The sequence below is a fragment of the Alnus glutinosa genome, chromosome 3, assembly GCF_958979055.1.
Source record: "Alnus glutinosa chromosome 3, dhAlnGlut1.1, whole genome shotgun sequence".
NCBI classification, from domain to species: Eukaryota; Viridiplantae; Streptophyta; class Magnoliopsida; order Fagales; family Betulaceae; genus Alnus; species Alnus glutinosa.
Genome location: NC_084888.1, coordinates 2,856,754 through 2,878,077, shown reverse-complemented (window position 1 = coordinate 2,878,077; position 21,324 = coordinate 2,856,754). Strand labels below are relative to the sequence as shown.

General features: G+C 35.5%; 3 protein-coding genes across 4 annotated transcripts; all 3 read right to left on the bottom strand.

Moving 5' to 3' along the window:
- On the bottom strand, positions 1-7,891 carry LOC133862350 (uncharacterized). Its single transcript, XM_062298133.1, has 2 exons — positions 7,380-7,891; positions 1-1,570 (listed from the first exon to the last, which is right to left on the bottom strand). The coding sequence occupies exons 1-2, from the start codon at positions 7,625-7,627 to the stop codon at positions 157-159; spliced, it is 1,662 nt and encodes a 553-aa protein (XP_062154117.1). The 5' UTR covers positions 7,628-7,891; the 3' UTR covers positions 1-156.
- A 5,095-nt stretch (positions 7,892-12,986) lies between these two features.
- Positions 12,987-15,098, bottom strand: LOC133864665 (mitogen-activated protein kinase kinase kinase 20-like). The gene is made up of 2 exons (XM_062301067.1): positions 14,643-15,098; positions 12,987-14,544 (listed from the first exon to the last, which is right to left on the bottom strand). The coding sequence occupies exon 2, from the start codon at positions 14,520-14,522 to the stop codon at positions 13,356-13,358; it is 1,167 nt and encodes a 388-aa protein (XP_062157051.1). The 5' UTR covers positions 14,523-14,544; positions 14,643-15,098; the 3' UTR covers positions 12,987-13,355.
- A 904-nt stretch (positions 15,099-16,002) lies between these two features.
- On the bottom strand, positions 16,003-19,705 carry LOC133864666 (dolichol-phosphate mannose synthase subunit 3-like). Of its 2 annotated transcripts, none has more exons than XM_062301069.1 (4): positions 19,644-19,705; positions 17,469-17,585; positions 17,262-17,369; positions 16,003-16,362 (listed from the first exon to the last, which is right to left on the bottom strand). In XM_062301069.1, exons 2-4 carry the CDS (start codon positions 17,568-17,570, stop codon positions 16,303-16,305), a joined length of 270 nt encoding a protein of 89 aa, XP_062157053.1. In that variant the 5' UTR covers positions 17,571-17,585; positions 19,644-19,705; the 3' UTR covers positions 16,003-16,302. The 2 variants fall into 2 exon arrangements, with proteins under 2 accessions (XP_062157053.1, XP_062157052.1); XM_062301068.1 differs by having other exon boundaries at positions 17,469-17,591; positions 19,644-19,698.
- Positions 19,706-21,324: the final 1,619 nt, after the last annotated feature.

Genomic DNA, 21,324 nt, shown 5'->3' with positions numbered 1-21,324 from the left:
GAACTAGTAAGATGACTGAATTTTCTTATTCACCACTGCACATAGTCACAGTATATACCAAAGTGGCAGATTAAATGGACATTGATTTAAACACTGTAAAAACACTATAATTTTGTTGTTGACCTCTTTTTGGGTATCATACCAGTCAAGAATCAATTAAAACATCCATCTCGGAGAAGAATGAACGGCACTTTGCCTTTGCCGGGGTCTGCTGGGCTGCTCCAAATCGTTCCGCTTCTTCATGATTGAGGATACAGTTGGGCTGAAATAGTCGTTGCTCCTTTGAGAAGTTGCTGCTTGTGAATACATCTTCCTTCCATGAATGAAGCTCCTCTGCTTCTCTAGTAGTGCTCTCCGAGCCACCGAGTTTCTCTGGACAATCCCCGATCTATTGTAACTTACACAACTCTGGCTCCGTCCCACTGGCTGAAACTTTCCCTCTCTAGGACTTGTATAATTTCGACTCTCAGCAGTTTCTGCAGAGTACATGGTAGTCTCTCCCTCACTGCTATACCCATTCTGCACCTCTGAAACATCTATCGGAGATGAACAAGACTGGACCTCACTTTGTGCCCCATTCACAGAACCTGTTGAGGAAACCTCAGCATCTGCACGGGCACAGGTAACTCCCTCATCCTTGATTTGGTCTTCTCTTAATGGGCTCTTTGGAGGAAGTTCCTTGACACAATTCTCATCTGAGCTATGGGGCCGCCGTTTGGCTGGCTGAGGCAGTACTGCTGCTTTCACAACCCTTGGAGGAAAATTAATATCCAAGAGCTGGATTTGTGCACTTTCGTTCTTCCTAACAGGAACTGAAGTTAACCTTGGTGATTCATATATTTCCGGAGTTGGGATTCCCTGCACATGGGTTGCATGCAAATCATTTGTCCGGGTTTCTCCTTCAACATTATTAGCTGGAGCAGAACAGCTTGGCCCAGGCTGATCCCTAGCTTTTGAGATTATATTTGATGAGGAAGGGGTTCCATCATAATCGGCTTCTGTTGACTTAAAAACTTGACGCACCGTGAATGAAGCACAAGAATGCTCACTTTTTTGGCCTGCAGACATCAATCGAATGATAGGCAACTTTGGTTTGTTAAGTTCATCGAGGCTGCCCTCCCAATGCTGATTTAACCAGTCACAGACAATGGGAATAGGTATACCAAATTGCATAGGAGGTTGCATAGGAGGATCCTTCTTCCAAGATGACGAGGATGATGATGAAGTTGAAGAGGACTTGGTATTTGGAGATGTGGCTAGTTTCATAGGATCACAGATCATGAATGCAAGATTGCCTTGTGCATCAAATCCAGCGGACCCAGGGCTCCATATTACTCCATCTGTTGACAATTTTATGAGATTGTCAGTGGCGATCACCACCTTTCCTTCACCAACTGTCAATTCATTTTTCTCTGTGTAGCCTAAGAGGTAAACCACACTTCCCAGATCCAGATTTGGTTTAGAACATGTTTTCAAGTAGTGAGGCTGCTGTCCCTGGGCATTTGAATCTCCATCGATGGAATCTAAACCCACTATTGTAAGATCTAAAACAGAGCTGGTGATGAAAAACCTGCAATCAGTCAATGAACACGAGAAAATAAATGCATTAGAGAATTCCTAATAATACAAAGCCTAGCATAATCCATGAAGGAAAGTCACCAAAATATAATAAAATAAATAAATATTATAGGAGAGGAAAGTCGCTAGATCTCATTCCTTACATTAGCCTACAATAAGAGAATCACACATTCATCATACTCAACATAAAATCTGATGTTAATTGAATCAAATTATAACATAAGAGACTTGCATCATTATGATAACAATGTTCTTATTGCTTTTTAATTATCCTGTTTTGATAATAAAAGTTTGTTTAAGGGATCCAGGGGTGTGGGACACCAATCCTAGAGGTGCACCATGACATAGCTAGCTACTCATTGATAAAAGGTCCAACCAAGATAACAGATGGTAACTACAAATTTAGAAAATAAACCTAGTACAAAGAAATGTTAGAATCCCAGCCCCAAAGTCTCCCAATTGAACACTAGGCCTTGAATTCTAGAGTTCCTTTCTCCCATTGACTCTACAAGCAAAGTAGAGAAAGGATTACCTCCAACCTACATTTAGGGCCACGGTGCAGATTTATTGCATATTGCCAAAAAGTGTAAAATATGTCATAGTTAGCCTATTTACCTGAAAGTGTGGCCAAGAAAAGAAAAAAGGTTCTTCAATTTGGATAAACAAAGGATTGCCCAAAAAAATTAAAAAATTAAAAAATTAAAAAATTAAAAAATTAAAAAATTAAAAATTAAAAAAGGATAAACAAGGGATTTAAATCACCACAGGTCTCACCTTATTTAGCACGTCAATCACTCTCATATTACGCATGTTTCAATGACGTCGAGGAAGAGTAATTCACCAGAAGAAAATTAATTTAATGTTGAAATTGATTAAAATAATGCAACCAAATAAAGAACTTAAACGTTACATATTGCCTGATCTACTGGTCCATAAGAATTAGAAAGAAAAAAATGTCATAAAAAAAATCGCCCATTCATTAACTATAGCATGGTATCACTGATGGGAAAAAAGTTGGAGCCTTGGAGGTCCCCCCAATTATTCCAATCAAGGTGCTGTCTATAATATAGATCAAAGTCCAAGAAGAATCAAATTTAATCAAACCTCGATTAAATTGGATCCAGTTATTGTAGAAATTTGAAACCTTGATCCAGTTATTGTAACACCCAGCAAGTTAAATGATAACGGAAAATAGAAATTTGAAATAAATAAATAAAAACGATAAAATAAACATAGATTTTGGTGAAAGTAGATAGAGCACATCGAGGCTCGTAGGTTTATCTAAAACGGAGAAGAATTTCCAAGTTAGAGGCTTTGAAATTTCGGATCAGTGGCATGGCATTTGAATGAGAATAGGCGTGTTCGAACAAAAGGAATCTCCACATTTCACTAAGTTTGGGTTGACCGCATTCAAACGAAACAAGTGCTCCGTTCAAACGAGAAGAAATCTCCACGTGGTAGGGCGAGGCAAAAGCGCGAGAAAATGATTATGGTTTTACTTCGAGGTTTTAGTTGGAGTTGTGGAGTAAAGTTTGGATGTGTTGTGTGGTTGGATCAAAGGCTGGATTTTGGGCATGGAATTGATATATGAGTGTGGTATGTTGGTTGATAAGGTGCTGTGAAAATTTGGAGAAAGGGAATGATTTCATGTGGAGAGTTTGTGTTCTGCGGGTAACTGTTCGAACAAGGCACTTCCAAGGAGCCCCAATCGCAACTGCGATCGCCAACTGTTCAAATGAGGAAAGCTCTAAGAGTTTCGTTCAAACCTTGTTCGAACGGGATTACTCAGGAATGGAAAGTGAAGGTTTTCTGTGAAAAGAAAGAGAGTTTGAAGTTGAAGTGAGGTAGGTTTTTGTAAGGGAAATAAGTAAAGCAACAAAGGTTTAGCTGCAAAGCCTAACCCTAGTTTTAAGGAAAGTGAGAAAAACTACATAGGGATGAAAATAAGAATAATGACTTTGGGAAAGTCAGTTAAAGGAACTAAAGAATTAGAGTGTCTTTGAAAGCTAGGATTTTAAATGGGACCTATATATTAAGAAAATTGTGTGACGCTATTGTAGATCTTCAAGCAAGGGGACATTCAAGGGACTAGTCATGAGCGATGGAACAATGCGCTGCGCGGTTAAGGTATAGAGGGGATTAAGCAATTGAGGTAAGCGGGTCTACGTTTGTGCTAGTATTTTATGAATGTCGACTTGGGTTATTTGAACAAAGTTTTATGTTATGTTTTATGGAAATGATGAAAATGTTTTATGCATGAAATGTGTGGGGAGAACTGGTTTACAAATGTTATTACGAATGATGTATGTTTTACTACAATGTTTTCATATGTGTTATAATATGCATGTTTTCTAAGGTTTATGAGATAAGAAAAGGGCTAAGCAGTAAAATGGTTTTATAACTATGTATATGTATAAAAGTTAAAGGAAATAAAAGGTAATAAAGAAAGTAAAGGAAATGAACCACCAATACTGCGTGTGTAAAAATGTTTATGAATTTCTAAAAGTGGGCAGTGCAACACTCCAGAGAGTGTGCCAGAGAGTGTGGCCCCGTGGTGGATTATCTCCCACGCAGAGCCCTAAGCAAAGGGGTTGGTGCACAGGGCAAACGTACAGAGGGGTTGAGCGGGTCAATCTTGCTGAAAGGGGCTAATCGCAAGAAGTCCAACCTTGACTCCAGGGGTTAATTAGAGCGATGATAAAGAAAAGGAAAAGGAAAAAGAGTAAAGTTAAAAGATAAGGAAAAGTATAAAGAATATAAATATAGTAAAGAAAATAAATCGCAGAAGCCACCATGTTTTAAAGTTATAGCAATATGTAATGTTTAGCAGTAACGTGATTTCTATGTGATGATATAAGTTTATGGATTTGTTTGAGATATAGATGGTTTTATGATAAAAGAGATGTGTTTTAAGAAAGGTATGTTTACAAAAAAGGTTTATTAAAGTATGATTTTAGCAAAGCGGTTTTATGATTTCAGCAAAAATATGAAAGTGTTTACAAATGAAGGTTTTTAGAAAAATGTTGCAAAGATTTCTAGAAACAAGTATTTATGTCATGATTGAGTTATGATATGTTCACACAGTCACGCACTAGCACCAGCTAGCTTGCTTGCTTACTGAGTCATGAACTCATCAATCTACCTGTAAACATTGTTTACAGAGTCAGGTTAGAGCAGTATAAGACGATGGGACAACAACGACAAAGGTCAGGAATTTTTGAGCTAACGGTAGTAAGGTCTAAGGTATAAAACACAATATAATTTATGTAGAATTGCAAGTGAGCAATATGATGTGTATAGCTGATAGGTACGAGGATTATCATGAAAGGAATATTGATGTAACAAGTTATGTAATGCTCATCGTGATTTCCAGCTGATTAGATCTCTAGTGAACTCGAATGCACGTAATAGAAAAGTTCTAAATTTATCCATTGTTCCAGTCTCTTAGTTTATATTTTCCCATTGCAATATGTTAAAAAGTATTCCTAAAGGGCAAGGAGGTAGAGTAGCACGCCTAGATATTGATTTGTAATAGGTATAATATCTGGGACGTTGCAGTTATGGCTTCTTTATCTTGCATTTATCACTAGTTTCAAAGATCATATGATAAACAAGTCAAACCTAGATTTGCTTCTCTCCAATCCAAGCAAGAACTGAACCTAATCTTTACAATAGTAAATAGAGCAGACAGCAAGTGAACAATGCAGTTGCATTTGTTTCTGTCAAGAAGATGGTGAGAGAAGTTCAAAGAGTGGTAGTCGCAGTAGGGCCAGGAAGCCAACATTAGAGTGGTGGTGATGCCAAGGAAGGCTTGTAACAAGAGACAGCCCCTCCTTCAATCCACAAGTAATTTTCTGTATATACATATGTACTTATGTGTGTATCAAATTAAGCATTCAAAGTTCTCATATCTTTGAAGGCATAGCAGTGTTATTTCAAAGTGGAAAATAGAGTGGCAGCAGTGCCAACTAAAGCTTTAAATATAAGAGTCAGATTCTCTCTCAATCTCCAACCAACTTTCCGAATATAAATATTTACTTACGTATGTATTATATCAAGCATTAAAAGCTATTATATCTTTGAAGGCATGGCAGTGTGATCGCCAGATGGGAAAATGGGTAAAAGAACACACCAATCCACAAAGATGTAGATAATTACTACATTAGCATAATAGCATGATAAGAATTTTTTTGGCACACACCCTGACACGCATGTACTCAAAGATAAGAATCCTTTATAGAAAAGCTTAGATAACAAAGGAAAATATGTTTTGTACCCAAGCATCTAATATCTGAATCCCAATACTTTTTTTTTTTCACTTGTCCACAATGAAGTCACCTAGGCAACTGTCTGTCAATTACCCAAGTTTGAGTTCTAAACAATGTTCAATCATAATTCTATAAATAGCAATGGCTTACTAAAATAAATTAACTAGATCAAAATTATTTCATGTAAAAGGTAACTTCACTTATTCCTTTTGATTTCTTTTTTTTTTTTTGGTATGTTCTAGGTGCAATAGGTAACACTTACATAAAAAGGTGCAATTAGTGACCCCTTTGTAAGGTATTTACTTAAGATTATCCTACTATCATCTATATAGTAGCTCTATGCTTATAAAAAAGAAAAAAGAATGGGATGAGAAATGTCTTGCTACACAAACAGTCATACAACATAGTCTAGGCACAGTCTTGAGCGTAAAAGATACAAATTGATGGTTACATTCCACTCCTAGGGAATATTGATATACAGAGTTAATGACCATGAAGACATGCTTGTGAGTGATATCAAAGGGTATAGAAAAAGAAAAATCTACAAAATTTCAGAAATGTCCCCATGACTAGAGATTTTGGAATTGGATGAGTGCAACAATTAGACACATACAAGCACCTATCCTTATACTTAAGCCCATGTAACATAGCCTAAGAAATGCAATAGTTTGATTAAGGCATTTAAATAAACTATGCAGTAAGATGCCCCTAACAACAGGAGAATCCTTCATTTATTGAATTTTAAAATTGTTACACATATATATCGAAAGATGAAAAGTCCTGAACAGTGGCAAGTTAATAGTAGTTTTCATTGCAAATCGCTTTTAATCCACCTCAAATTCAAACACTTACTAAAAGGTATGTCATACAAAGTCAGAATTGGAAATGTTTTTTAATAGCTCAAAGTCAATTCAAAAGTCATAGTCATAGCACTCAATTACTCAAACAATGAAGAAACCCATCTTCTTTCTCTTCATATTACCATAAGCCTAAACCCAATTTTTAATTGCATTTTCAATCCTCTTCCATCTATTTCTATTTCTTTTCCATTCTTCTTTCAAAAGTAGTACTTTTCACAATTTTTTTTTAATCCCCTTATGATAAGCAGATCATTTTAGAATCTGGTTTTACAGTTCACAAAATGACAGAGATCATGGCTTAACATAAATTCTATACAAACAAAGCCAGTAATTCAGCATCACATGCGACACAGAACGCAGAATCAATTAATAAACAATTATTTCTCCATTAATTCGAAAATAATGAAGCTATAAATTTTAAACTTTGGGACCCACAAAAATGAAAACCTCCATTCCAACTGCACCTACTACAACTAGTAACTACTTTGCTCACTTGATGGTTTTTCTTTCAAACTATTCAGTAACGAACCCAAAACAAAATGGAAACCTTCCATCATTTTTAACCACGGTTTATCACCCAAAAAAAAAAAAAAGGTACCCAAAAAACGTAACTAAACAAACTCGGCAAATACTACATTTTCTCAAGAAACAAGCAGAACCCATTAACCAATACCTATGAGGAACAAGGCTCGCGGAGACACTGTTGTGGAGCCAGATCTCGGAACTCTCGGCAGCTGCCACGGACGGAAAATTAGCGTGAGTGGTCAAGAGCAGATTCCGATGGATCAAGAACCCGGTGCCGGTGCCGGCGCCGGAGACTCTGACCATGGCGGAGGCTTTGTTAGAGAAAATGGCGGCTTTCATTCTCTCGGACTTTCCCACGCCTTTGCAGAAACACCAAGAGTCTCCCAGAACGCCCATTTCGGGATGGCTTTGAGCAATGGGTCTCGCTCAGAATGGCGGATCTAGCAAGCGTGGCATTGCAGTGAGCATAAGGCCACAAATGGGTATGCTTTAGAGTGACAGACACAGAGAGAGAGAGAGAGAGAGAGAGAGAGAGGGGGGGACGAGATGGTCGTGAAATGAGTAAAGGTTGTTGGGTATGTTTGAGCTGGATTTTAAGGTGAATACGAAAGAGAGAAGAAAATGTCTGAGAGAGAGAGAGAGAATCACTGTGGGAGTAGAGAAAGAGGGACGGTGGACATGTTTTGGACATGGACAAGTGGGGGACACTCTTGGATGACTAGCGTTATCATTGATAGTGTTCATTGGAGTCATAGGCGTGCCATGTGGTTGGGTTGGGGTCAACAAATTTTTTACTTTTTATTCTATTTTCGCCAAAATTATTCTTTGCTTTTGATTCAATAAAACGCATGAAAAATGAAAATAGATAGCTTTGATGTTGTGCAAAGGGTCAATTATTATATCTTTTGGAAGTTCAAATGAAAATGAAACCCTTTATGTGAATAGCCAGGAATTTTTTTTTTTTTTTTTTTATAATCATAAAATATTTGTGAAATTTGAGTCGATTGCATTATTTACTTTTGACAGAGAATTGTTTCTAAGAATTTTTTTCAATCCAATCTATACTTGTCGTCAGTAAAAAAATCAACCTAATTTATTAAATTGACATATATTCAACTTAATTTAAAAAAAGAAAAAAAAAACTGTCTTTAACATTTGATTGATTAAACCATTTTATCTGAATGAATGGATGATAATATATGTAAAAAAATTAATTTTATTTTCTTAAAAAAAAAAAAAAAAACAAAAGAAGATGGAGAACAGGATCTGCTTTCACAGCAAGCAGCTGTTGTTTAACTGCTACCCACTGGATGTGTTCATCAATGTAGTGAATTTAGATTTATTTAAAGCATTGCTTTCCTTGTTTATGCATTCTTTGGATGCTAAAAAGAGGGGAGAAAGCATGTGAAACAATAATTGCATTAAAATATTTGTCTGACAGGATTGCATAAATGTAATTAGCAACTTCTCTAAATTCATAAAATGGCCCTAAATCCCGGACATAGGACATTTAATGACCAGAATGTTCCACATTAGCTTCACACGATTCTTACAGCTTGCGTAAATACTTACAATTATTACTTCACGTTTTCTTAGCTCGTAAACTTTATTATTAATTGGGTTTGAATTTGAGAGGATTTGGAGAGATTATTTATGAGACTCGCTTAATCGGATAAATAATTAAAAAATTTTATTTTTATTTTGTCAAGTAAGTTTTATAAATAATATTTGATAATTACCTGCTTAAATTTGAACAAATAATTATTAAAAATCCTAATCTTTCTTTCCTTTCTTTGATGTTAATTACATTTCCGTTCTTGAAGGGACTTCTTCACTATTAGTTTCTTTTTCTTCTTTTTTTCCTCAACTCCTCCATAGCCTGATAAAAATAAAAAATAAATAGATAAATATGAGTGTTTTTGGACGTACTCACAATAATTACTCTATCATGAGATTCTCTCAAAGAGTCAAAGACTCAATAATGGGGGGTAGAAAGGGCTTATTTGGATTGCTGTTAAAAGTATGTTTAAAATTGCAATTTTATAGATAAAAAGTACAATTTTAAAATCAAATCACATAATATAAATTGTTTGAGAATTGTATTTTTAAAAAATTGCGATTTGAAAAATGCAGAAATTTGCATTTTCAAATTGCATGCATGAGTTTTTTTTAAATACGCATAATTTTAAAGGCTAACCTGAAATTTTAAAGGCCAAACTAGCTTGGAATGATTGAGTATATCACTTTTGGATTGAAATAAGAGTAATGTTACTCTTCGCACATGGTTGATATGGCGTGTGAAATAAGTATAAAGAGTAACATTACTCTTTAAAGAATGCCAGACACCATAAAAAACATACTACAAAGGTATTAAAAGGTCATGCTTGTAGTCATGGATGAGAACCAGATCCTCTCCAAATCATTTGATCTGATTTCCATAGATGAATGGTCTTACTTAGTGCATATGATTAGAACTTAATGGTACTTGTATGGGCGATTTTCTAAAAATCCTAATGATACTTTCAGGCATTAGGATAAGTCTTTAAGATCCTCCCTTGCTAAAAAGCACTACTACGATAGAGAAAACTTTCATTTAATATCATTTGGACAGCTGAGATGGATTTACAACGACCAAGGAATGCCTATAAGATGTTTTTCCTCACGTATAGTAAGCTAAATTTATATATAATATACAATAGTTCACAAACAACAAAAGGAGTGTAGAACATGAAGAACTATTGTACAAACAACCCCTCTTTGCCTCAAATATTCCCTGCCCTCAACAATGTCCTACAAAAAGAAACATTACAGTTACCTGTACCACTCTGTAAAAGATGATAACAAGTATGATCTTGACTCAAGGAGATAAAAACCAAACAAAATCCGCTCAAAGCTTTTGATATATAGCTCCACAGTGTGAAGAACATGAAGGATGAAACATCAGTTGCTTGATATTCCAACTAAAAACCAACAGGGAAAAAAAAAAAAAAAAAGGAGGAAAAGTATGTGTAAATTTTTTGTCTATAAAATGATGATGATGATGATAGTAACAATGCCAACAATAATGATACTAACTGGAAATTTAGTTAGGGTACATTATATTTATTTAACTAACAGCTCATGTATAATATGCACAAAAACAAATTTTTCAGAAGTGCAATGCAAAAATATGAATCATAGCATGCCGATATTTTAGAGCTGTAGATTATAACCCAAGAAAAAAAAAACCCTCAATCAAGCGCATCTAAAAGTCAAGAATTTCAAATCTTGTGCCAAACATGATGAACTGCTACAAATTCACTCATTATGTGCTTCACTTATCAAAAAAAAAAAAAAGCAGCTACAAATTCTTCAAACAAACTCTTATGTTTCCAATCAATCAGATGAGCGGTCTCACAACACAATAATCATTAAAGGTTCATCCAGTAGCTCCTTCAAAATTTGCATCCAGGTTTCTACATCATCCGATTGAACCAGATTTGACACTTCCATTATGTATGTGTCAAGTTTGGGCGGTATTAGAGGTCACTTCAAAGCTGTTATGCATGTACTAAATAAAAATAAAAAGGAAAAAATCCGATCACATGCAAGCAGTAAAGTTGATAATCAAAGAAACCCTCAAAAATCCTTTTTCCCGGAATGTTTTTAAACAAGAATGAGATAAATGGTTGCCAGCATATTTGTTCAGGTGTTGTGAGAAAAAACCCGACACTTTCAAGTAAAAATCTCATCTTCAATACATCTACGGCTTAAGGAAAAGAATGCAGATTTCTGTAGGAATCTTTGTAGCACAGTATAATGGATTGAGAAATACTTAAGGATTAACAGCAAATGCAACTTGCCTCCCATGATTCTGCATTACAACAAATGAGCTTTATAAAGATTCTGCAATGACATATAACCAAGGGTCCAAGAGTTCATTGTATTCTCAAAATAACTCTGTCAGCCTTGCTTCCCCAATTCATGCTATAATACTTCTGCCCCCAGCAATGTTCACTTCATAAACTTAAACTGTTAAAAAGGGAGAGAGTCATTTTTTTTTAAGTAAAAAAGAAAAGGAGTCTTCACCAAAAGCAAACAGACAAATTAGAGACACATAACAACAACTCTACCAAAACACACTAGATATGATATGGCAATGTTAAGTAAAAACACAAAATACCTGCTGCAAAAGCAATGCGTCTTGTGAAATTGCATCAGACCAACTCCAACCATTAATGGGCTATAGTATCCAAGGAACACGATAAAATAGATAGGTAACTGAGAAAAAGATGGATACAGGGCAAAGTGAGCATTATCTACAGCAAAGAAATTATCTTAAGCCCATTAACAAGAAAAAATAAATCTTTTGAAATTAACTCACTAACAGACCTCTTCTGCTGGGGCAATCTGGATCCACAGAATAACCTTGGAGGCTTTAGAGACCTGCTTATCTCTTCAAAGAATTGGAAAATATGCAAATTCTGTCAGCTGTTTTCTAGAGGACACTATCCTCTGTAATGTCATTATAATTTAGAATCTATGCCTTTGCTTCTATTTTTCAAGCATATTCATTCTTTTTCCATATTTTTTTTTTTTGGGAAAGAACCTCCTTGTTCTTGCATTCCTTTTTTTTCCCCATAATTTTGCTTCCTCATCTTATTCTTCTAAAATAGAAAGTTAAAGTTAAAATTCCACATGCAATAATAGTAGGGAAGTATGCAAGAGTTCTTCATGTCTAAAAACCCCAAATCTAAGGGCCAGTGTGATGAATAAATTTACAAGAAAACAATGCCAAAAGTGCAACTTAAATCAACACACACACGTTTTTTGAAAGTAATTTTCATGTCTGAAGTATGTTGTAATAGCTAAAAGAAAAGCTATCCACTCGGTTCAAGGCACTCCTTCATACATGCCCCACTAATTGCAGCATTACTGTCTAGGAATATTAAGCACAGGTAGAAGCATAACCTCTTTGCTCACCTGTTTACCGATGAACACGCCTTTTTTTCTTTTTCTTTTTTCGTACCTAGACAATACTAAGCGCACTCCCCCCCCCCCCCCCCCCCCTTTTTCCTTTCCTTCCGAATCAGTCATTGATATCAGTATTTTCTAATTAAGGCTTAAAAGATATAGCTCTTGGTGTCAACAAGAAGACACTTTTTTATCAAAGAAAGCAACAGATTGAATCTAGTTTATATTAGACCAGATATATCTTTATCTCCGGATAAAGATAAATCTAACAATAAGTAGTTCTATTATGTTTCTACTACTACAAGTTGTATAGTTCTCTTATGTCTCTACTACTATAAGTTATATAGTTTAGGTTTCTTATCTAAAGATTGTACAGTCCTACTACTATAAGTTATATAGTTTAGACATAAGAGAACTATACAACTTGTAGTAGTAGAAACATAATAGAACTACTTATTGTTAGATTTATCTTTATCCGGAGATAAAGATATATCTGGTCTAATAGTTTAGCACTTGATGGGAGTAAACAGACCAATTCTCTTCAATATGTGAACTATATTTTGATAGAAACAGACATGTAGTTTGGCAAAAAAGACAACCATATGCTGCCATAAGAATGGATAGATCATAGAAAGTTATTTCATTGTCTCACTATAATGTGATAGTGAAATGGAACTCAAAGTCCTTGCGCAATATCTCAAAATCATCTCGCAGTGTCAAGTGGAATCGCCAATTCCTTCAATCTAAGTGGCTCACCCAATGCAATTGGTAAATTAAAGTACATAGAAATAACCCAAACACAGAGCACTATAAAATTTTGCTAGTCTTTGTCATAAATTTTCAACATGTTAAGTTGAGCCACAACAGAATAGTTCCCCTCTAGTAAAGGGAGCTCCTAATCTACTAATATAGCCAAGTCACGGCAGAGATAGTACATACAAAATCTTGCAAGACAGAACATGCAATGTATAGTTGTTGGAATTGTTACTTTCCAAATATTGGTGTAACTAGATAGCTAGCTAGAAATAGCATACAAGGAAACTGTAAAATGTACAATTGGAAACTTCATACGTATTACGTAGTCACCGCCAATAAGCTCCAATAAGCATGGTTGAAGCGAGGCCAAGAGACCATCTTTTATCTGAGCTCCAATATTCTTTTATAGTCGCTGCTAAGCTCCAATAGGAATGGTTGAAGCCAGGCAGTTCAAAGAACCCACAAGAGAGACTTTTTTGCCAGAGCTCTCAATGAATTGCACTTCCGAATCCTCATCTTCTTCTGGCCAAGAAGAAAAGGCTGAAGCATCATCAGAATACAAGCTCCAATTACCCGAAGAAGAAGGACCACTAATCTCAGAATCAGTCTCGGGCCATGAAAAACTAGGAGCAGCCACTAGTTCTTCATCCCGAACAGCCAGTATTCCTTTATCCTTTACTTCATCATCATGCTCGCCTACACTGGCCAGAAATGTATGATCCATTAGCATCTCAGCCGTGAATCTGAACATGCGTTTCCTCACAAGACACGCCTTCAAGAAACCCCTTGCTTCATCAGAAATGTTACTCGGAATTTTAGGCAGTTCATGCCCATCACCAATCAAACGTAAAAGATCCTCTGTGTTCAACTCTTCCGCCCTATTCCAAGGGGATTCTCCAGTAAGCATCTCACACACAACACATCCCAGAGCCCAAATATCAGAGGAAGGCTCCTGTACCCTCTCAATCACCGTTTCAGGGGCCAAATATAACGGAGTGCCTCTCAAGTAAAGGTCCGAGTCGAACCTTCTCTTCTTACTCTGTGCTGACCTCTTCGCCAACCCAAAATCCCCGATCTTTGCCACAAAATTACCACTAGAATTAATAGTGGGCACAAGCAAAACATTCTCAGGCTTCAGATCGCAGTGCACATAACCGCAGTCATGAATGTGACGAAGCCCTTTGAGAATCGATTTGGTGTAGCGCTTAACATCGGGTTCGGGCAACCCACAACCATCAGATTTCTCGATTGAATCGGCTAGGGTTCCTCCAGAAGCATACTCCAATAACAAGTTGTAAACCATCTCACCGTTCTCTTGGGTCGTAGTCTCTTCCCCAAAGCAGCTAATCACATAAGGGCAGCCTTTGACGTTGTCGAGAACCTCTTTCTCCTTCTGAAGCGAAGCCGAAACAGAGACCTCTGCAGATTTCACAGCCATGGCCGAAGGAAAACAAGAGAACCGTGACCTGGGTTTCTTTGAAGTAGCAAGAAACACGGACCCAAAACTTCCTTTGCCGATCATTGGCCCTCTCACCCAACTTTCTCCATGACCACACAGACTCTCCTCTGCCTTCCTTTTCATTTCTCCTTTCCTTTTTCTGGCGCTGCTCACAAAGAATAACCAAAATTCTTGGTTGATCTCAATATTTCGAAGGCCTAGGGCTAATGGAAAATCTGAAGGGGGAATTGGAAAATAAAGTACCTTTAGGGTTTCGAAACAAATCAGGCTATCTCCTCCGCCTTTCTCTTCAATTCTCTATGGAATTGCTCACAAAGAATGCCGATAATTCTCGATTGTCTGAATATTTCCGAGACCTAGGGCTAATGAAAAATCAGAGGGGGAATCGGAAAGTAGAGTATCTTTTAGGATTTCCCTCTGATCTTTCTGACAAGAATACCTAGAGTTTTGTTGGACCGCAATATTTGCAGGACTTAGGGTTAATGAGTAGAATGTAGAGAGAAAGGGAGAGCAGAAAGGTTTAGGGTTTCAACGGTCGAATTTCTTATTTTGAAACCGACTTTCCAAGGTACAGCTGTTTATAGACACACACACCCCTATATATATACTAAGGGAATATGCTTACTATGAACTACGTAAAGAAGTGGGAAAAGTTATATTTATCTCCTTTGTTTTAATTTGATTTGCATTTATTCGTTGAGTTTTCAATTTCAAGAAATATAATCTTCATATTTCAAATAAGTCATCCGTCACTTTACACTCAAATAATATTTCCATTTGAAATAGCCACATCAAAATTGACTTCTAAATAATTTGTTGGATGCTGGTATATGTAATCTAGAAGTAGAGTTTACATTGTTAATTTTCGTAACACTTATGTGAGATTCAAAGCCAAATCATACTTTTATTAGTGATGGAGGGTTTATATCATCTTTGGTTCACTTTAAGGGATAAGAAAATAAAAGATCATTTCTAAACACTTCTTTTTCAATGTATGGTTTATTAAGAGTGGAAGTAAGAAGAAAATGCAGTTTGAAAAAACTTAAATTAATTCCCTTGAACTTCCATTAATTCTGCAATCTCCCCCCTATCAAAGTTTAAAATTTGCTTGCAATTTCATCAACCCGTTAAATCCTAACGCAAGTATGAGAAATTTTCAAAATACCCTTAATTTTTTTAAAAAAATAATTGTAATTTTAAGGGTAATTTTGTATTTTTTTAAAAATTACAGGAACATAAGAGTAATTTTACCATTTGACTGTTTGATTGAACTACAAACCTTAACGGAAGATATGAGATTGCAAAAAATTGAAAATTCGATACATCAAATACATTGAAAATTTTAAAACTTTACAAGGGAGATTGCAAAAAAGATAACCGCACAAAGAATATTTCATGAAAAAAAAAAATTACACGCTTTGTCACTAAATCGAGGGGGCCAGATTTTTGCCCTAGATTCCTTGATATTTATTGCCTTTCTAAATAATTTTCATTGACTATTTTTTTGGTCTGCACCAAACGTTTTCAACGTAAAAATTATTTTCAAAAAAATATTTTGCGTGTGGGATTTGGATAGAAATTTACCATACAAGAAATAAAGATATTTAAAAAAAAGGTTCCCTTCCTCTTTATTTTTCTCTGTACTTACTACAACCGAAAAAAGGGAAATTGACATAAATTTTCATTCTTACAACTATATCCCAATAGTGTGATTCGTTTTTTCTTTCTTTTCCTTTGTGCAAGAAAAAAAAAATGCCACTGCAAAATAAGTGAAGAAATGCAATTGAAGCCGAGTCCAGGGGCTACAGATAAGCTTTAGGGAGACACGGCAGACCTATCTTTGTTTGAAAATGGCAATTCCCCACTCCACTGGCATATTGAACAACGTTCAAAGATCCTCGAATCATTCCGAACCCACGTCAACCCCTCTTGGCTTCAAATAATCCTTGGCCTCAATGATGTCCTACAAAAGAAACATTACAATTACGACTCTGCAAAGCATGAAAACAAGTATGATCTTAATTCAAGGATATAAAAAATATACAGACGGTGATTGATCATAATGATGGTAATAATAACAACAATAATGATTTTTATATTTTTTTATGGATAATAATAACTGAATATTTAGTTAGAGGACAGTCTATTTATTTGACCAACAAATTACGTTTAAAAGGCACTTTTAAACATTTTGATAGCAATGCAAAAATATCATCATAATTCCAAAATACCTGCACACAGATGACTGCTTATCAGAATCATAACATGCTCATTTTCAGGCTGCTGATTATCACCAAAGGAAAAAAAAATAAAAACTCAATCATATGCATCTAACAGTCAACAATTTCAAATTTGTTGCTAAACATGGTGAACTGATACAAATTCTTCAAATAAACTCTTGCGTTTCTCAGCTATCAGATGAGCACTCCCACAGCAAAATAATAATGAAAGTCCATCGACTAGCTACTTCACAATTTGCATCCTGGTTTTCACGTTACTTGTCGGAACAAAATTTGAGATTTCCATTATGGTATGTATCAAGTTTGGACGGTATCAGAATTCAGAAGCAACTTTAAAGCTGCTATGCATGTATTGTATAAAAACAAAAGGGAAAAACTCTAAACAATATTCAAGCAGTAAAGTTGAAAATCAAAGAAATCCTTGACAAAGTCTTTGTATAGTTGCCGCGGTAGTTGTTCAAATGTTGTGAGAAAACCCAACACTTACAAGTGGAAATCTCATCTTCAACATATCTACAGCTAAAAGAAAGAAAGCAGATCTGCATAACAACAATGCTACCAAAATACACTATATATGATATGGCAATGTTAAATGAATGAGGAAAAAAAAAAGGAAAAATACCTGCTGCAAAAGCAATGCTTCTTGAGGACAAGTTGGAAACCGCATCAGACCAACTCCAACCATTAATAGGCCGTAGCATCCAAGGCACATGATAAAATAGATAGGTAGCTGGGAAGAAGATGGAAACAGGGCACTTTGAACATTGTCTACATTGGAGAAATTATATTAAACAGATTAATAAAAAAAAAAATCTGAAAATTAACTCACTAACAAAGTATGGCTACTTGGAACCATAGATGTCTTCAAGAGGCCAAACCATGAGGCAGAGATGCCAACCAGCAATGCCATAATCTTCACGATGTGCTTCATTGATCTATAATAAAGCTGAGGCTTGAAAACAACACAAAATACTATCAGAGCAAAAACATATAGTTGAGGCAACAGCTCTGATGGTTAAGAGCAGATATTGCTTGACAAGAAATACCTAAGACAGGTATTTAACAGATATTACCATTCCCTTTTTCTCAATTTTTTTCCCTTGAGGAACTTATATATGTTTGTTAAAGAAATTTAAATATCCAGTCAAACTATCTGCACAGTTAAACTTGCCATAAACTATAGCTTACATGTATAGTAAAAGTATGCACTGATGCATGGCCTGAAAATATTTATTAAGTAACAAAACACAAAAAAAAAAAAAAAAAAAAAAAAAAAAAAGTCTATCACATGCTGCCATCAGAAGGGATGGATCATAGAAGTTATTTCCTTGTCCCAATAAAATGTGAGAGTGATATGGAACTCAAAGCCCTTGCGCAATGTCCCAACATCATCTGGCAGTTTCAAATGGAATCACCCATTCCTTCAATCTAAGTTGCTTAATCAATGCAATTGGTAAATAAAGTAAATAGCAATAACTCAAGCACACAGCACTATAACATTTTGCAAGTTCTTCCATCAAGAATTTTCAACACGTTAACAATGGAAAACATTCCCCCTTTTTTTTTTTTAATTACGAGGAACCCCTCCAAAGGAGGGTCACTTCGTGTACCCACCCTTGTTTGGTAAACCTCGGACCCATACAAAGTGTCCCCTCCACATAGATTAGGTAATACTCTGGCTTCACTGTCGGACTGGTGCCAAGGAATTGTTTGCACCCAAGGAGATTCGAACTTTAGACATGAAGGAAATGCCACCAAGGCCCTTACAACACTTGAGCCAACCTCTTGAGGAAATTATATATGTTTGTTAAAGAACTTTTAACATCCAGAGACCACCATTCTTAACTAAAACAAGTGTATCCTCCAGATTTTAGAATAACCTATCTGCATAGTTAAACTTCAGTAAACTAAAACTTACATGTATAGTAGAGCATGCATTGATGCATGACCTGAAAATATTTATTAAGGAACAAAAAACTGAAAAATGTCTATCACATGCGGCCATCAGAAGGGATGGATCATAGAAGTTATTTCATTGTCCCAATAAAATGTGAGAGTGAAATGGAACTCAAAGCCCTTGCGCAATGTCCCAACATCATCCGGCAGTTTCAAGTGGAATCACTCATTCCTTCAATCTAAGTTGCTTAATCAATGCAATTGGTAAATAAAGTATATGGCAATAACTCAAACACACAGCACTATAACGGTTTGCAAGTTCTTCTATCATGAATTTTCAACATGGTTAAGCATGGAAAACATTGGAGTGATGCCAGTGAAAGTGGGGATTAAGTTAAATGAAATCCAAGAAATTCGTAAGAACCTGAAGGATCCAAAGATAGAAGATGATGTTCTGGTCGTAGGGAGGTCATCAACCTTCGATTATGACCTATTTAAAACCCTCTTCCATTAAAACAACAATGGGTTTTGTCAAAATTAAAAAACCAATTCAATCAGATTCTTTTTTTCCGCATATGACAAAGAACAAACATTTTCTTCTGTTCTTCTGGCCACGTAAGAAACACCTTACTCACCAGCTTACTTGATTATTTGGAAAAATGGAATATAAACAGGAACAGACTCGCTTATGTGGAAGTGTGGAACCAAATAAACTGCGCATTTTTTTTTTTAAAAAAAAAACCTCCATCCTTTTACTTCTTAATTTATTTTTTTTGGCAGCAACCAAACAGAGGCTACTCAAAGCAGACAAATAAAACTTAATCTAAGAAACCCATACAAAGAAACATCAACAAACTCATAAGACACAAACAATGATGGCTCTGGAGATCGTCAAACCCCAGAGATCTTAAAACATGTCAAATCCAAAAATTAAACGCAAACCCCTCGATTTTGCAAAAAAGCCGGTTTTTTTCCTCAAATTTTCTAAACCAACGACAGTTTTTTCAGCAACCAAACAGAGAGAGAGACAGATAGATAGAAAAATAGAGAGAAAATTGAAACGAAATTATGGGAAACAAAGTGAAAGAGAAAAGTATTGTGAACTTACAGCGCCGCCAACAAAAGATACTTCGTTAAGGTTTCTTGGGTTTATAAGTGTTGCGGAGAAAAACCTAGAGAACTTCCATGAAAATGATGAACAAATCAAAACCTCGTACAAAAGAGAGAAATAAAGGAAACAATGCCACGTCACGTCAGTCACTATTTTTTTTTTTTTTAAAAAAAAAAAGAAAACTATAGCAAAACTTTAAAATGTGTTAATAAAACTTTTAAAATTTTTTTTTCGATTTCAATCATTTATTAAGAAATTCATTAAATTATGTTAATTTTCAAAATATTCATTTTTTTTTTTTTTGAAAAAAAATTGCTAAGATTTAAATATTGGTCAAAATTTAATTGAATAAGAAATTATTTTTTTATATTTTTTATACATATTTTTTTTAAATCAACAATTAGATATATAGGATTCAAACTAAGATTTAAATATCGATGAGAATTTAACTAAATGAGAAATTTTTTTACATCTCTTACATATCTTATATAATCTATTTTTTAAATCAACTATTAGTTATACAGATCCACATATAGATGTATAAAATAGGTATTTTAAAAATTTTGATAAAATTTAACGAAAAATTATAACAAAATGTTGAAATTAAAAAAAAAAAAAACTAGAAGATAAATACCTTAAATTACTCTTTTTTTTAAAAAAATTTGGATATCATTTTATAAAATAGATGAAAAATATGGGTTATAAGTAAATTTTTTAAAAAAATAAAAAAATAATAATAATAAAGGAAACAAATTCACGCGTCACAGACTACCCAAAATTCATTCACGTGAAAACACCCCTCTAAATTTCCCCCCAAACTTCCCTTCCCCGCCCAGGCCTAATTTTTCCCCCTGTGCGACGCCTCTTACACCACAACGGCACAACCACCATTCTCAAGCGACCCGTCACACCAGGAGGACGGAAAGCTGACGTGCGATGCCGCCGCTCGTTCCGCCCAAATTTCAAGTCCCAGCTCTCTCACTCTCGAGGCACAACCACCGCACACCGCCAAGTACATTGCCGACGAGGACGCCTAATGTGTTTCTATTCCTGATGAGATATACTGTTTCATGGTGTAATTCTTGTGTGGTTGAAGTGGGTTGAGTTGGGTTGTGTAGATTTCTGTGGGTTGTGGCCAAAGTTTTCTCAAACCAGTGCTTGGACTCTTCTTTCGATGGTTATTTGTCTTCTTTTGGGGTCGTAAGAAAGTCTGCAAGTCCTAAATCCCTCACCTCAAAAAAAAAAAAAAAAAAAAAGGAATAAAACAAGCTATGATGCAACTGAGCAATGTGTCCTCACAAAACTGGACCATTTTTGTCGCCTAATGTTGCTGGTTTAAGCTTCTTTATTATTATTATTTTTAATTTTTAATATTTTTTTTTTGTCCTTGTTGCTGGTTTGGTCCGATTAGTCAAGGGGCGAGCCTTTAGGGGTCAATAATTCACTTGGGCTGTCACCACCAACCATCCCATCCAACTTAAACAAGCCAGCGTTCTGAGGTGCTTGTCTGTTGTTGGGGAGTGTACCTGACCTTAAGGTTGGGCCCTGCGTGCGACCTTGCTTGTACTGAGGTGAACTTAGTAATGGTGACTAAACACTAATTCAAGAGAACCAATTTTTTACAAAACGAGCAATTAATAGTTGATTTACAATGCCTGATAATGAAACTGTTGTAAAC

Coding starts and splice junctions, on each gene's coding strand:
- LOC133864665 (XM_062301067.1), bottom strand. CDS start 14,522: ATGAAAAGGAAGGCAGAGGAGAGTCTGTGTGGTCATGGAGAAAGTTGG.
- LOC133864666 (XM_062301069.1), bottom strand. CDS start 17,570: ATGAAGCACATCGTGAAGATTATGGCATTGCTGGTTGGCATCTCTGCC. Junction 17,370..17,468: donor CAAGTAGCCATACTTTGTTA/GTGAGTTAATTT, acceptor TCTTCTTCCCAG/CTACCTATCTATTTTATCAT. Junction 16,363..17,261: donor AAGCATTGCTTTTGCAGCAG/GTATTTTTCCTT, acceptor TTTCTTTTGTAG/GACATCATTGAGGCCAAGGA.
- LOC133862350 (XM_062298133.1), bottom strand. CDS start 7,627: ATGGGCGTTCTGGGAGACTCTTGGTGTTTCTGCAAAGGCGTGGGAAAG. Junction 1,571..7,379: donor GCGAGCCTTGTTCCTCATAG/GTATTGGTTAAT, acceptor GACTGATTGCAG/GTTTTTCATCACCAGCTCTG.